Below are 14,863 nucleotides of genomic sequence, written 5' to 3'. Positions count from 1 at the left end.
TTTTATTTTTTGAATTTTTAGTTGACCTTCTGTACACTGAGTGTAATTTGCATGTTATTTTAACCCATATTTGTACCTACAGTATTATTATTACATATTCATATTGTAGGAAACACAGTATAGGCTTTGCAGTTGACAAAACTTGTGTTTTTTATTCATTTTATAAAGTTTGCAGTTTGCAGTTAACATTTTCACTGAGTGTGCTCACATCTCCTAAAACCATGTGTGTAAATGTGTGTTTAGACTGATTGTGCATTTGTTGCAAAAGTAGAATGCTGAATATGTAAATGTACTTCAACAGGATTTTTAAAAATATGTTAACTGCAGAAAAACCATTTCCCAAAAGTTTTCCTTTAAAAAAATGTTTGCTAATTTATTCTTTATGTATCCAGTCAAGCATAGCTGTCTTCTTACATGCTGGATTGCTGAATACAATTATTGAGGTTCTTGGAGCACAAGCTGATGTTCCTTATCCCAAAGGGCTAAGTGAGTAGCGCCCTTGTGATTTTCACATGATAGTGTACAACTTCTTTTGATTACGTTAACATATGAAGGAGCAATGCACAATATTTTGTTGTTTTGTTGGGGGGTTGTTTTTTTTTCGAAAATAAGTGAAAAAAAAGCCAAAGAATTTTAATAATTTTACAAAATTTGTAAAGTTTACAAAAAAATTACAAAAACTTTGCAAAATCAGACTCAGGCAAACGTAGTTTCTGACTTTATTTATCTTCATACTTTACTACAAACAGGTTTAATAATTGATATTATTCCTCCAGAGAACTGAAGTGATTGAGCTTAGTCACTCACAGGGTCTTGTTTCGAGTTCTCTTTCTTTCTGCTGTTGACCCACTTTTACCCAAAGAAGCAAAGGAAGAATCTGAGGGGAGGGTACCACAAGAAACTGTTTTATGTAAATGCAGAGAAAAAAAATCTTCTGTAGCCATGACAACAGTCTCCCGAGTGGATTTTTTCCACCAGGCAAACCTCTGGATCCTGTGCACTTAAGAAGTATGTTTCAAAAAGAAAACCTGAGAAGCTTTTTAAAGAATGATTTATAATTTATTTGTATTTTTCTCCTACATCAGAGCCTCTTGAAGGAGTGTCCTGTGTGAGATGTGTTCTCAATCTGTCAGGCCACAGCAGCTGTGTTCCCCACATCTATTTGTTCTCAATGAGCTTTACTCTATTTAATATATATACCCAGCTGTTCTGTGTCACAGGACCGTATTCAAAATCTCTTACATGCACTTTATAAAAAGTCACATTGACAAGCAAGAGCTCTTTGGAGTTGCATCAGTAAGGTCCCTCGAAAGAACACTTTTTTTCCTGTATACCTGTTGGTTTTAATGGTGTAAACATTCTTCATATTCCAGTTCATTTTACATCAGAGGCAGTGCTCCAGTGGTGCACATCTTCTAAATGGCAGACTAACGCTTTTTAAACATAACTGCAATTAATTTGAGCCTTTATAAGAAGTCATGAAATGTAACCTATTTTTAACTTTTTTGTTATAAAGCAGGCAGCACACGGCAGGATTCCCTGCTCTTGCATCACCACCAACAAACCCCGTTTTAGTCAAGTGCACTGTTAGATGCTGGTAACTAGGGTGTCAAAAAAAGTAAGAAGGCAGAAGTAAAAAAAGAAAAAAGAAATGTGTCTGTAGAGAAATACTGTACAAATTATGAATAAAGATGAATGACAAGATTCTCCAGAAGTTAAGCCAAAATTTTCAGACATCCCTGTGGCTCAGTGTAGGTTATAAAACCTATATCCTTATTTAATACTATGAAGTTTGATTTGTTTTTAAGTAAGCTAAGCTTGAATGATAACTTTATTAGTACGCTAAAGTTTAGCCATAGATAAGAACACAACCAGTCCAGATTATTTTAGATTTCATGTGAACTACCAGTTATTAGTTAATATTATTATTACTTATCTCAAAAGATTTATTTTAACCCAAATTTTACAGTGAACATAGAGCAAGCATACCTCAAGAATCCGCAACAGTCCAGAATAAGATTCAGCCCAATTTCCGTCATATTTTGGATTTACTTTGCTTCGCTGTCCTTCTGAAGTCATAAACACTGGCATTATTGACCTTTAAAATGAATGCAAATACCTTGATAACTAACAGTTGCTTTAAAACTTTAAGCAACTGTGTTGCCTAGCAAATATCTAATACGGAGTCAGTTTTTATCTAAAGACTCTAGTAACTCTTTAAGGTCTTTACCTGTTAAAAGTTAAGCAGGATGTTCACAATGTCTACAATACATGCCTAAATAAACTGATCTGCTCCCATGTGATTGGCTGATGTGATCATGCACTTCATACTCTGATCATGGTAGAACCAGGATGACAAAGACACCTTAAGTTAGACATTATTTAAAAAGATATATTCTGCTACAAAGTACGCTCTTTCTGTTGTATAGCAGCTTTCTTTTAGCTAAAGATACATTAGCTAATAAAATAGTAATAAAGCTGTTTTTTGATTTTCTAAAACAAATAGCTTATCTTTTCCACAATGACTTTCAAACTTTCAGAGGTGGGGTCCTCTTGATCTCAAGGGTCCACAGACAATTCCATTAATACACATGAAAATCTGCAGTGACTGTTCAAAGTTCTTGGTCTATCATTTACAGAATTTGTTTAGTTATTATTTTAGTTTATATTTTAGTAATAGGAGCCTTAATGTTACTATAGATTAGGAACTTGCATATTAAAGGAAAGAAGAAACACAGATATATGCTCCTTAGTCTTACAGTACCAAAGGGCTCAATAATGCAAATCTAATCCATTGGTTTTCCTTTGTTAACGAGAATGAAAACAATGATCATGTAATGTTAATGCAGCTAAAGGGACTCCCTCTGTGCCATTATTAAAACATTTCAATTATTAAGTGTCTAATGGTCACTGTAAATGTACCTCCTGTGAGTGTGACAAGACCTACCCAGTGGTTTCATTGGAGAGATCCCAAAAGCAATTTACTTCTTAGGATGTCTTCTGAAAGTGATGGGACACTTACAGACAGTCTAATTAACTAGGTAAATGTACTTTCTCATGGATGCCTATACTAATACTTTAGTTTCATCACTGGACAGTGCTGTTCAGGGTTGAGTTGGAAATTGAACCATATGAGTTATCGCTTCTTTTACATGGCTGGTTGAGCTGGAAGGAGTTTAGGTTAGAGGCAGAGTACCTCCACTTGAGACATTAACACAAAGGCAGCTGTATCAGATAGAGGCCAAACCAGGGTTTGGCACCCATATTCAACTGGATTCTTTTGTGTGTGTCAGGAGCCAAGCGGATCATTATTTATTTACTTGTTCCCCGGCATGCGATAGGCATTGTTGTTTTTGTGAAGTAGACTGATGTGATGAGTCTGGTAATGTCTAATAAGTTGCAGATTCAGGTTATCACATTACATGTCAGCTGTTTAAAAAAAAACACAGTTGGCTGCTGAAGCTTTTTTTTTTCCAGACATTTTTTTCTTACTAAGCTCAATTCATGCCATTTTTTTTCTCAAGTGACAATGCTTGAATTGTGCAGCTCTGTATTGTTTATTGTTTAGGTACAATGTATCCATGATTATTTAATGTGTGAGTCTTATTTAAGAAATTGAAACAGTTAAGGCTACATGGAGCAACTATTGCAAAATAGCTTTTTTAAAATATATATATGAACTTAAGAAATGTATAAAGTAACTTCTTTGTTACTTATAGTTACAGTTATAGTTACTTATAGCTACATATAGCTTTCAAATAGTTCGATAGTTTATCTTCTGAATTAATGATTCCAGCTTTAAGACAATAAAGTTATTCTATTTATTTCTAAATTTCACATTTTGAATGCGCCCTACTCACTACATCGACACTTATTTGGTCTAAGATGAACACTTTTCTACCATCTATGTCCATGAGACTAGTCTGTGGTTTGTTACTCTGTATTCTTTGCTCTTCAAAAAGAGAGAAAGATCGAGATTTCTTAGAAATTAAAACTGATATTAACCTTATTATCTTATTATTGTAATAATATATTGTAATGTGTAATAGATAGATACGGTCTCATTTATGAATTAATTTAAAAAGAATAGTAATACCAATCCTCAAAGTCCGTTTTGCAAATTAAATACTGAACTCTGAAAACTTGTGTCGATAGCGTAACTACAACCATAATTGTTATTAACAATTAAAACATTCTCTGGATACTTGTAAACATTTGACAAGCAACAAAATGTAACAGCAGTTTATCTTCTGAATTAATGATACGGGAGGGTAATTAGGGGGGATGTCTCCTCTCACGACACACTTACAGTGACTTCACCAATTAGTGGTTGTTGTGACAGGTCCAATGTTAATAACCTTAAATAATTAAAATTTTTCAAAATCATATGCAAATAAGAAGCTGACGCTAATGAAACAACGTGACAGTGGCGTGTGCAGCAAGAAGCGTGTGAAAAGAACATCTTTGATAAGAGTAATCACACAGTTCAATTATGTTTTATCCTGGTGAAGTATCTTTGGTACACCTTTCAATCATTTAACATCATAAATTCACAAGAGTCAGTGATCTAAGAGCAGTTAAAGAAATACTATCTTTTATTTTTTGCTATTTTCATTCAATTGACAACACCTTCATTTGGCAATGACTTCCTCCATATGAAGTTTACAAAAGTGTCTGTAAACATTAAAGTGCAAAGAATTTGCTCACCGTTTATGGCACATTTCTTTTAAAGGTTCATGCTACAAGCACTCCAGTCTAGTTCCATGTGAAGAGCTCAGTCAGTTACCGTTTCATTTCAACCACACAAATATACCCTACTAACAACTTCTGAAAACAAAACTGCTATTTAATAAATTTTGATGATGGTCCATGGTCTTTAAATCAAACAGGTGACAAAAAGGCAAAGGTAGAAAATTGGCTTTTCAATAGTTTAGCCAGTCTTACAGTATTTACCCTGTGGCTGTTTAAACAAAGAACAGCATAATTAATGTTTAAACTTGAAAATAAAACTGAAAAGAAACAGAACAACAACAAAAAGCAATAGAAAACACTCCTTTTACTGCTTGAAATTCTCAAGAGCAGTGTCTAAGATGGCAACACTGCTCAGCATTTATGTTTTTGTTCAGTATAGGCTTGAATGGCCCTTTGCTGGTTTTAATTCACGTAAAGTTCAGTGCATTTAGGACCTATTCAAAGTGAGAATTCCTGATGAAGAATGTGTCCAAAAACACATTAGATGCCCCTTTGATAGGGTGGTATTGTCTTTGTTGTGCTATATCTGGGGTTTTTTGGATTTCAAAAATCTATTAAGGAGAAACAGGGGAGGTTAGACAGGATGCCAAAGGGCCTAAAAATGATCATTTTTAATTTCTACTAATGACAGCTGAAAACAACAACTCAAGGAGCATCGCTGTTAGCTAGAAGCTAAGGCTTGAGCTTGCTCTGAATTGGCTAAGTCTCGATTTACTCAGTAACAGAGGAATCCAATTTTCAAATCTTGTGTGGTCCCTCTCATGAGGTTTGATCTGTCACAAAAGTTCAGATATATGCCAAATGGGATGGCAGTAAAAAATAAAAAGAGTAAAAGCTTCTGTTCCTGTGTAAATAACGCTTGCTTATGTATCAGACATATGCCCTAGAGGTGAGTCAGCTGGTCCCAGTAGCCGGTACTTCTCCTCCAGTGACGGCTCAGTGCTGCTGCCCTGCAGGTGGATCAGTGGCTTGGTCTGCAACAGCACACAACCCCTTCCCCGGCCCCGTCTCTCCTCTTGGTTCCTGCGATTGAAAATGTTTATTCTGTTGTCCAGTTCGGGGCTGGCATTTTCTGAGCCAGTTGGACTGGGAAGCTTGAGGTTGACAGGGTCTACTACTAGGCCCTTTTGAGCAAGGCAGGAGTCCTCAGAGAGGGAGGAGAGTAGCTCCTGCACCACCATGCTGGGGTCCTTGCAGGGGTCCTGGCCTGAGAAGGAAGGGGGGCAGCAGCGATGGGAGCTGTAGCTCAGACTGAAGTCCTGAGCTGCGCTGCTGCTGCAGTCTGTCATTGATGAACCCGGAGTATGGCTACTCAGGCTGTGGGGGCGGGCTGTGAGGCTGCCACTGGACCGTGATATGCTGGTGGAGGCATCACTTACAGCGCTGCCCACCCGCTCCATAGCAAGCATAGGATTTGACTGGATGACGTTTGTACTGGTGGGTAGGTGAACGTCAATGGCTGCTGTTGTGATGACCCGCGCACCTAAGCCAGAAGCCCCAGCATCTTGACAGACACGTGTTTAGAAAAAGTATATGCAGATAAAGACATCCATACAAATATGGCTTTTTTTATTTGCTACTGTCACTTACCGCTGCTTGCTTCACTGTAATATTGGCTGATGTAGTTGTTCATGTCATCACGTACAACTGGATCTGAGTTAAAAAATAGAGAATAAAACAATGACAGTTATTTTTGTTTCAGCTGATTTCTAAATTAAAATACTGAAACATGCATGAATATTTTTTTCAGAATCAATTTTTCTGGTTGCATTCTTACTTCCACTCATCCGTACTTTTTAACCATCCTCTTTATTTGTTTCTTTGGCTTGCTGTGCAACAGGAGATTCGTGGATGGTTAACTATGTGATGCTGTCATATCCCTACGGAAAAACATTTCCGAGAAATGTTTCCAACACCTTATTAAATCTATGTCACAAACAGGCGAATGAAATGCCAGTGAATGTATATCACAACTACAGCATGTGCATGTGTGTCTGCAAACCTCTGCATAGCACTAAACCAACCAATTGGATGCTGGGGCATGGATACGTCCAGTATATGTTAGGGCAAGTATATATAATCTATTTGCTAAAAGATGCCAGGCCCAGTTTTTCTTGCCTGTCATACAGTGTTTTGTATCCTCTCATGTATAGTTGACATGATAACTAAACAAACTAAACAAATCTAATTACTGTTGTTACTAACAGTACTGTAAACACTTTTTAACTATTATGAATATAAAATGGAATCAAAAGTATAATTATCTTACAGTAGTGTGAGATTAGGATTAAATATACTTTAACGGACACATCCTAATAATCATGTGTAAGTCACTGGGTTTGGATTACACACCTATTTGTCCAAACCTTGGTCCATGTCAATGTTCATAGTGCAAACTAGTCCAAATGGAAAATATCTTGTATGTTTACAACAGAATATTGACAGAGATGACTTCTGCCCCAGGCCACAGGTGCTTTATAGACAAGTGGCCTGGATCACGCACTGCTACATTTGTGCATTAGCCAAACCTTAGTGTACTAGGAATAAACTGGGACAGAGACAGGGTGGGGTTGGTTTCAGGGATTAGAGAAATGGGGGAGAGTGAGAGAGTCTAGGAGCTCTTTGTTCAGGCTCTGAGCCCTCCAGTCTAGCCTGCCTCAGTGTGCATGGTGAATAACTGTGATCTGCTGTGCTCTTCTGTTCGCTTGATTGGTCTTAAGCTCACTGTCCGCTGGCTGAGTGCGAACCCAGAGTACCCTGAGTGCTAGCCCCTGTCCCGCGGGACATGCTGCAGACTCTGATGGGTAATTTCATTTATTTTTCAGTCTAAAATATTAATCCCTGAGCCACCCCTGGAGAGGAAGCATTGCACTCACTAAAACAAGGCTGAGACAATCACTCCACAATTAATAACACATGAGTCTTAAGAAAAAAGAATGCGCAGTCCAGCATACATAAAGACTCTCCAATTCTTTCTGTGACAGTCAAGTTACCAAGTCGTCATCTCTGTGGAAAAGGAGAGGTGACATGCCGAGGTTCTTTTAGTTCAAACTACAACTATAAAATTATTTTAGCACACCAAGCAATAAACCACAGGTGAAATAGTTGGGACAGATCCTGGGAAACAGAACAATTATGGAAACTAATGGTGACATATAAAAATTTAAGATAACTTTAGATTTGGAACATATGACTTTTGATTTTATAACACAATGTTTCTGAAGAGTTAGTGTCCAACACTTGTCTATAGAGACCTTTTAGCCACGCTAACTAAAAGTGTCATTAGAGGGACAGCTTAGGTTGATTGCATTAAAGACAAAGTCAGAGAGGTAAGGCTAAATAAAGTGTATATAACAGACAAAGGACGGCGAAGATCAGTCGAAGACCACTGAGAAGATTCAAGGATGCAGTGACGGAGAACATCCAGAGGGTTGTTGTGACAGAAGAGGATGCTAGGGAAAGACTGAGATGGAAGCAGATGAGCTGCTCCAGTGACCCCAAAGCAGAACACCCGAAAGAAGTACAAGAAGAATTTAAAAGCGTCAGTCTGTCATCTGGACTCAACAACAGAATATCTGATATTTTGTGCATTTTTTGTGCTCAAGAAAGACATTAGTGGTCTCTATAAAATGGATACCAGTACATTAGGTGATTCCATGAGTTTTTATCTAATGTCATCACTGATATCAATTTGTTTGTAATGCTCGCCAGCCTCTTATTGTAACCTTATGGTAACCCTGGGAGGCAAACACTGAATTGGTGATACATTGTAACGTTATAAGTTTTTGACTTAAGAAAAGTTGAGTAAAGGTTTTTCCAGCATGTGTGTCATTTTGTTCCCATTTCCACCCATTTTCAGGTTTTTTTGCAATACTCAATTCAACCACAAGATGCCCACCTATCCTGTGATAGGAAAAAATATGCCTTCATGCATTTCATCCTGAAATTAAGGCAGGTCTTTATAAGGAAGGACATGTAGTGAATGAAACTGCATTAGACTTATTCTTTGAATGTTTGTCTTTCAGTCTCGGTTTGGTTAAGATTAGGTAACAAAATTGGGTTTGAAATAGAAAGACCTGTGCTCTTTTAATGTAATATCTAACTTAAGCATTTCTTTTAATAGTCACAGTAGGGTTTTTTTTTTAAATGCTCACTACAATCAAGAATGTTGATCCACCTTTTGTTTTACTGTTTCTGTACTATTGCAGCATTGAGAGTACATGTAGGTGTCAAAATCATCACACTCCTGATATATAGCTTATTCTTGCCTTTTATGAGCGCTTGGAGGTTTAATGGCTCTCCATGTGGAGGGTGAGAAGCCAGCTGAAACGTTGTGTGTAAAACAAATAAGCTTGAATTGAGTTCATCTGACTTGACTTGAGCTTTGTGGTCTAAGTGCTCATCCCAGTGACCATGTTTCTGTAAAAAGCCCCACTTGTTTCTGTGTGCCAGATTTCCCACTATGCCCTCGGGGTAATATTGTGGCCACCATGGAGCCTCTTGGTGTCCTATTGTGGTTTGCAGGTGAAGGGGAACAGATGTTGACAGGAGCCGACTCCCTACTAACAAGGCCCAATGCACAGAACACTCTGTACCTGAAACAGCCCAGTCAGTTTGGGATTGCTCCGCTGGCCTTGCCATGAGGGGGGCAGTAAGAGAGATAGTTGGGGCATGACAGAAGCCATGCAACCTGACGTAGTGTCAGTGAACATACTTGTTTTCTCCAGGATTCACCAGATGCTAAAAGCTTTTTTGCCCCCGCATTGATCCCAGAGCGCCTGCGGTCAGATGGGTATTGCATGTGAGCATGGAAGGGCTAAGAGCTTGGCCTCAAAGATGCTCCAGGGGTACTGCTCCAGATTAAGTGTACACTGCTCTGGCATTCGGTTCACCTGATGCTACCGTGTAACAGACTTTTTGTTCCACATAATTATGTACATACTTTATGTTGCACCTCTCTTCTGGTTTGTTACACTGTCTCCTCAAACAAAATTTGCACCTGGTAGGGTATATAACCAATCAATCCATTCATCCATCCATGCATGTCCAGTTCAGAGTCTAAGCATGGATGAGAATCAAGAACTGGTTTTTGTAGAGAACTGGTTCCCAGCAGTCCAATTCCTTGGAATCGTTAGTCTGCCTGCCTATTGATCCCACTTATCGGTTCTTGCATTCTCGCAACGATCAGCTGATTTCAGTTCGTAGTCAGAGATGAAAAATATTGGAGCAGTCTACAGCATGGAATGGACATTACTTTTAATTTTATTGCACAAAAGTATGAGAGAATGATGGTAAAGTGGAGACTGCTCCAGGACAAAAACAACTGCATCATACTGTTAACACAACTTCAGATCTTCACAAGCGCAGCGTGCTAACTCTAAGCTAGCCAAGAACCCAGAGTGATTTTAAAGCTTGGTGAGTGCTAAAGGTTTATATTGTTAATTGATAATTATAAGACAATGAGTTTCAGGTCATTTTACAGAATAAGATGAAAGTAACGTTAACGTAAGTCTTTCTCTTGGGTGTAATTAAGTAACATACTGCACAACTTTAAGAGGAGTGTTCTTTATAATATGCATAACAATTTTTTTACTTTATTTTACTTTTTTCGAGTAATGACCCCCAAAACTGATCAAAACAAAGAGGGAAAATACCTCCAGCATGCACAAACATTTGACTACACAGCATGGAATGTTCACCAGTCTGTTGCAGGGCAGATGAAAATACAACCATTGACACTAGCATTCATACCTAAAGCCAATTTAGAAGTCCCAATTATCCTAATATACATATCTTTGGACTGTGGGAAGAAGCCAGAGCCATGCTGGCACGGGGAGAACAAGGTCCACACAAAAATTCACCAGCCAGCCTGTGATTTCAGATCTTTTTGCTATGAAGCAACAGTGCTAACCACTGTGCTATTTTTTGAAGTTACAGATTTTAGTCTTTGATTCAGTCATTTTCAGTTTTTTAATTTATCTTTTATAACCAATTCAAACACCCTTCAGTTGATATAAGCTCAGTTTTAAAAGCTATACTATACCTGAAGTGACATGTGGCTCCCTGGGGTTTCTCTGACCACCCTCATCGTCAGACTCCCCAGGAGGCAAACCTTCCACAACCTGAAAATTCCTGCCCTGTTTGTCCCAAACATGGTGGATCTGCATGGCTGCTTCACGCTCTGCTGCAAGGTCCAGGTCCTGCTGGGCCAGATGTGCCCTCAGTTGCCTGATCTCAAACTTAAGAATAAATATGAAGAGGAAAAACACAAATAAATATGGAAAGTCACACGGGGTTGTAGAAAAGGGTGAGCAAGTAGTTTGAGAAAGTGCAGGAACGTGAAAATTGAAGCCCGATAAAAAATTTGGAGAACAGCAAAACGAGACAAAAACAAAATAGAAGAAAGGGAAGAGAGAGGACAGGGAAGGATGAGGTGGTGCAGGAATAAGAGAAAAAAACAGGAAAAGAAAGCATGTTTCTGGAATACACAAAAGTAGAAACAAGCAAACATTTTTTATACAGATACTGTGAAATACTGTCTCCTTTTTTTTAAAGAACCAGAATTTGGTAATTGTCTTCATCATAATTGTGGGAGTGTCAGAGTGTGTTTCCATTTTCTTCCGCTGATCCGAATCAGGTAAGCAGGAAACATGTTTGTGATGTTTTGCTGCCCTCTTCTGGTGAGAGATCAACTTACAGTCGCTTTTGTGACCAAGAACAACGTGTATCCTTAATCAGTCCTTTAGTGCAGTAAAGAGTTTAATAAGGACAGCTAGATCCATGGCGTCTAAAGTTAAAATAAATGTTCTTCATTGCAATACAATGCAGTATGACTACATGCGCTATTAGCCAACACAAATTATTGTGCCTGCATCCAAGGTGCTTTTAAAGCTCTATTCTTGTCAGTTAATGTCCTTCGAGTTTTACACAGGCACTACTACAGAAAATGAGACCATCAAAGTTTTGTACTGTAAAGTCGCCATTAGAAAACCTTTCCACATCAATTAAAAGTAAGTAATGCAAAGTAAATCTCAGATGTGTTGGTACTCACAGCCTGCTCCTGACAAATCTGAGTGAGACGCTCCAGCTGCTCCTCTCTCACAGCCTTGGTCTTCTCACACTGCTGGATCTCCAGTTCCATTTCAACTTTGACTTGTAACACATACGCTAAAATTGGAGAGAAGGGTGAGAACGAGAATGGGCTGAAAATATTTGTAATGTATAAAGAGGCATTAAGACTTACTAACAAAAGTGTCACAGGTAACAGAGCTGGTTCGGTTAGTTAAGGCAATTTACATCAAGCACATCAAGGTCAGAGGGCAGAGATATTTCTTGACCCTGTGTCATTTGTTCCTAAGAACTCTGTCATCACACACACAACCTTTATTAATGCAATTAGTAACACTATACTGAATACTAAAGCATGAAACTAGATGCAAAAGATTTTGATCTGACTTAATGAGTCATAAAGTGTAAGTACATTCTCAGCCTATATTCAGTGCAAACATGTCACTGGACCTTTACAAAAACAGCACCTTAAAGTGAAGACACAACTCCATTGTGGTCCTGGAAACCACTTTAGATGCGAGGGTCTTCAAAGAACACCAAAAAACACAGGTATTTTGGCCTGACATTCAGACACTTGTGGTTAATGTCTTGCATCAATCTACCCTTCTCCAACTTATCCTGAGCAGAACAGTGAGCAGTAATTAGAAAATTAATCAAGCGCACATTTATTGTAAAAATGTCACAGACATGAATACTCAGTCTGTTTGCATGCTTATATCACTTAATGTGATAAAAACAGAAATGTGAAGCTTTAAGATTCTTTAAATAAATGCCACTATTGTGGCATGTGTGGTATGTTTCAATGTTTTTCTGATATAATTTTCTGAATGTGTACTTTTGCATGGCCAGCAGACGATCACCTTCTACTTCATCTTCATCTAATAAGAGTTTATTGCTGGAGTGTTGCTAGAATACTTTATTTGACCTTTAATAACTCTTGCTTTTCTGTCAGTCAGTAACAGCTCTTCCTATAATTTGTATTTTATTTATACATGACACACTTTGTGGAGTAGGACATGAAGGAACCTAAAAAAAGAATGGTGAGAATAATTGTGGACTGCTGCTGTCAACACAGTTGGAAGACAATCAGTCTTTTACACCTTTTTTTGTCACATTTGTAAGTCTGCCACATGATATCACACATGCTAATGCTGCGTATCCTGCAATGAGTGGCATAAACTTGTCAAATATAATCATTAATTCTATGGGACCTAGTCACAAGGACACACTAGGATTTTTCTGAACATGCTGAGATGACAATGAAACTAGGCCTTCTGCTACAGAGAGCAGCTGAGCAAAGCACACAGCCATCGCCACATGCTCCTTGTATCTATTTATAGTAATGTTGCACACGCGCACACACATCAAACAGGAGAAGACATTAGATGGGGTCAGTTCAGTCAGAAATCAAACCAGCATGAAAAGCTCAATCAGAGCTTCAATTATTTAGCTACACAATGCAATACATTTGTGTGGCACTGTGCATTTACAAGTTTAGCAGGGTTGGTTATGTGATTATAGTGTCTGTGCGTGCATGTGTGTGCCACAGCTGTGGTGACAGTTTCTGCCAGCACTTGCACAACAGTGTAATTCACACCACAATTAATCCAACAACTTCTCAGAGTCCAGTGTTGGTGGTGGTTTGATTGCCCTGGCCTCTGTCCCAGTGTCCCAGGCACTGAACCTAAAGGCAGGCCAGTGCCTTGCATGGAATTGGTGAATGCATGAAAAATAAACACATTTTCTAGAATTTTCTAGACTGTATGTCAGGTTACATGATGTAGAATAAGTGCATTTTAACACAATCAGTGCATGAAAACATCCACAATCCTCACAGATTCCTTGTGTATTGAAGCCATAAAATCAACTCTCTCTCCAATCTGCTACACCCAAAAGTTACATTTCTTTTTTTTAATTACATTTCATTATATATTATGTACACACTATATACATATGCTTTGCTCAAGGTGTTGCATAATAGCTTGTTGGATTTGTATTTTACAGACGTTTATCTGTACTACAAATTTTCGTATCAGAGGTCAATGCAGAAAATCAAAAACATCTTATTAGGCATTTATAATAAAGTATAGATAATTCATATTCAGTGATTTAAACCGACCTCTAGCTTACTTTCAGCATGAAAAAATAGCAACTTAAACTTCCTGGTTCATTGTTAAGCAGTGTTCAAGCGCTGGTGAGTCGAACTGATAATGATGGAGATTTTTTTGTGTTTTTTGGTTGTTTTGTTTCTAGAGAACTAATTTCAAAGTTTGAGAGATTAACATTACCTGATGATCATGACAAATTGTGGTGAAATTCACTCTTGCACAAACTTTGCCACTTTATATTTCAAACTCTTTTTTTCCAAAGATTTGATGACTGTCATGTGATAACTGAGCCAGTCCTTTAACTTTATATTTTTGGGGTTGAGTTCACTTTTTTCCCTAGTAGTTTGAGGTGCGGCAGGAAAATCACATGCTCCCTCCCTAGAAATCACGTGAGCAGCTGCACGTTAATGTTAACAAAAACAAAGAAATAGAGTGTGTGGGTGTGTGTTTCCCTAAACTCTGTATTAAAGCTTTGTAGAAAACAACAGACACATATTTACATTAAAATACTGGACGTGGACGAACTGTACACTGAATTCCTATGTGCTCTGCATGCACCTCATCCTGTATGCATTCAGAGATCCGTCATGAGGGTGACCTCTGAGCGGATATCGAACCAGTCTATATTAGCATAGGAGAGAACAACCACTATATTCATTATGGCTTCTGTGAATCTACTTAGCTAGACGCTTGCAATCAATACAAGTTAGAGTAGCAGAGTGGAAGCAGTTTACTCTGAGGAATGATCAATAGCTGTATTGTTCTGAATCGCAAATAATTTGTATAATCATGGAAAGAATGGGGTCACTTAGCTGCATCTGTGTGACCCCTTTGAAAAAAAAAGAAGAAGACCACTGGCATGCTGTGTGAATTTTATGTGTCACTTTCAAATTTCTGGAAATTGAGTCTGGATTTTGATGGAAAAAGAGTTTTTG

At 38.0% G+C, this 14,863-nt stretch overlaps 1 protein-coding gene across 1 annotated transcript in view; it reads right to left on the bottom strand.

Moving 5' to 3' along the window:
* Positions 1 to 4,608: 4,608 nt before the first annotated feature.
* LOC102210915 (transmembrane protein C15orf27-like) overlaps positions 4,609 to 14,863 on the bottom strand; it is a 46,346-nt gene continuing 36,091 nt past the window's right edge. Inside the window, exons 8-11 of the mRNA XM_005733365.2 lie at positions 11,804 to 11,919; positions 10,796 to 10,991; positions 6,343 to 6,405; positions 4,609 to 6,256 (exon numbers count right to left, since the gene is read on the bottom strand). Coding sequence (XP_005733422.1) covers positions 5,616 to 6,256; positions 6,343 to 6,405; positions 10,796 to 10,991; positions 11,804 to 11,919 — 1,016 coding nt within the window. The 3' untranslated portion in view covers positions 4,609 to 5,615. The remainder of the gene's footprint in view (positions 6,257 to 6,342; positions 6,406 to 10,795; positions 10,992 to 11,803; positions 11,920 to 14,863) is intronic.

This window comes from Pundamilia nyererei, unplaced genomic scaffold (genome assembly GCF_000239375.1).
Source record: "Pundamilia nyererei isolate P.nyererei 1_Seehausen unplaced genomic scaffold, PunNye1.0 scaffold00051, whole genome shotgun sequence".
NCBI classification, from domain to species: Eukaryota; Metazoa; Chordata; class Actinopteri; order Cichliformes; family Cichlidae; genus Pundamilia; species Pundamilia nyererei.
The sequence above is the reverse complement of the archived record's forward strand: the minus strand, read 5'-3'. Positions and strand labels throughout refer to the sequence as shown.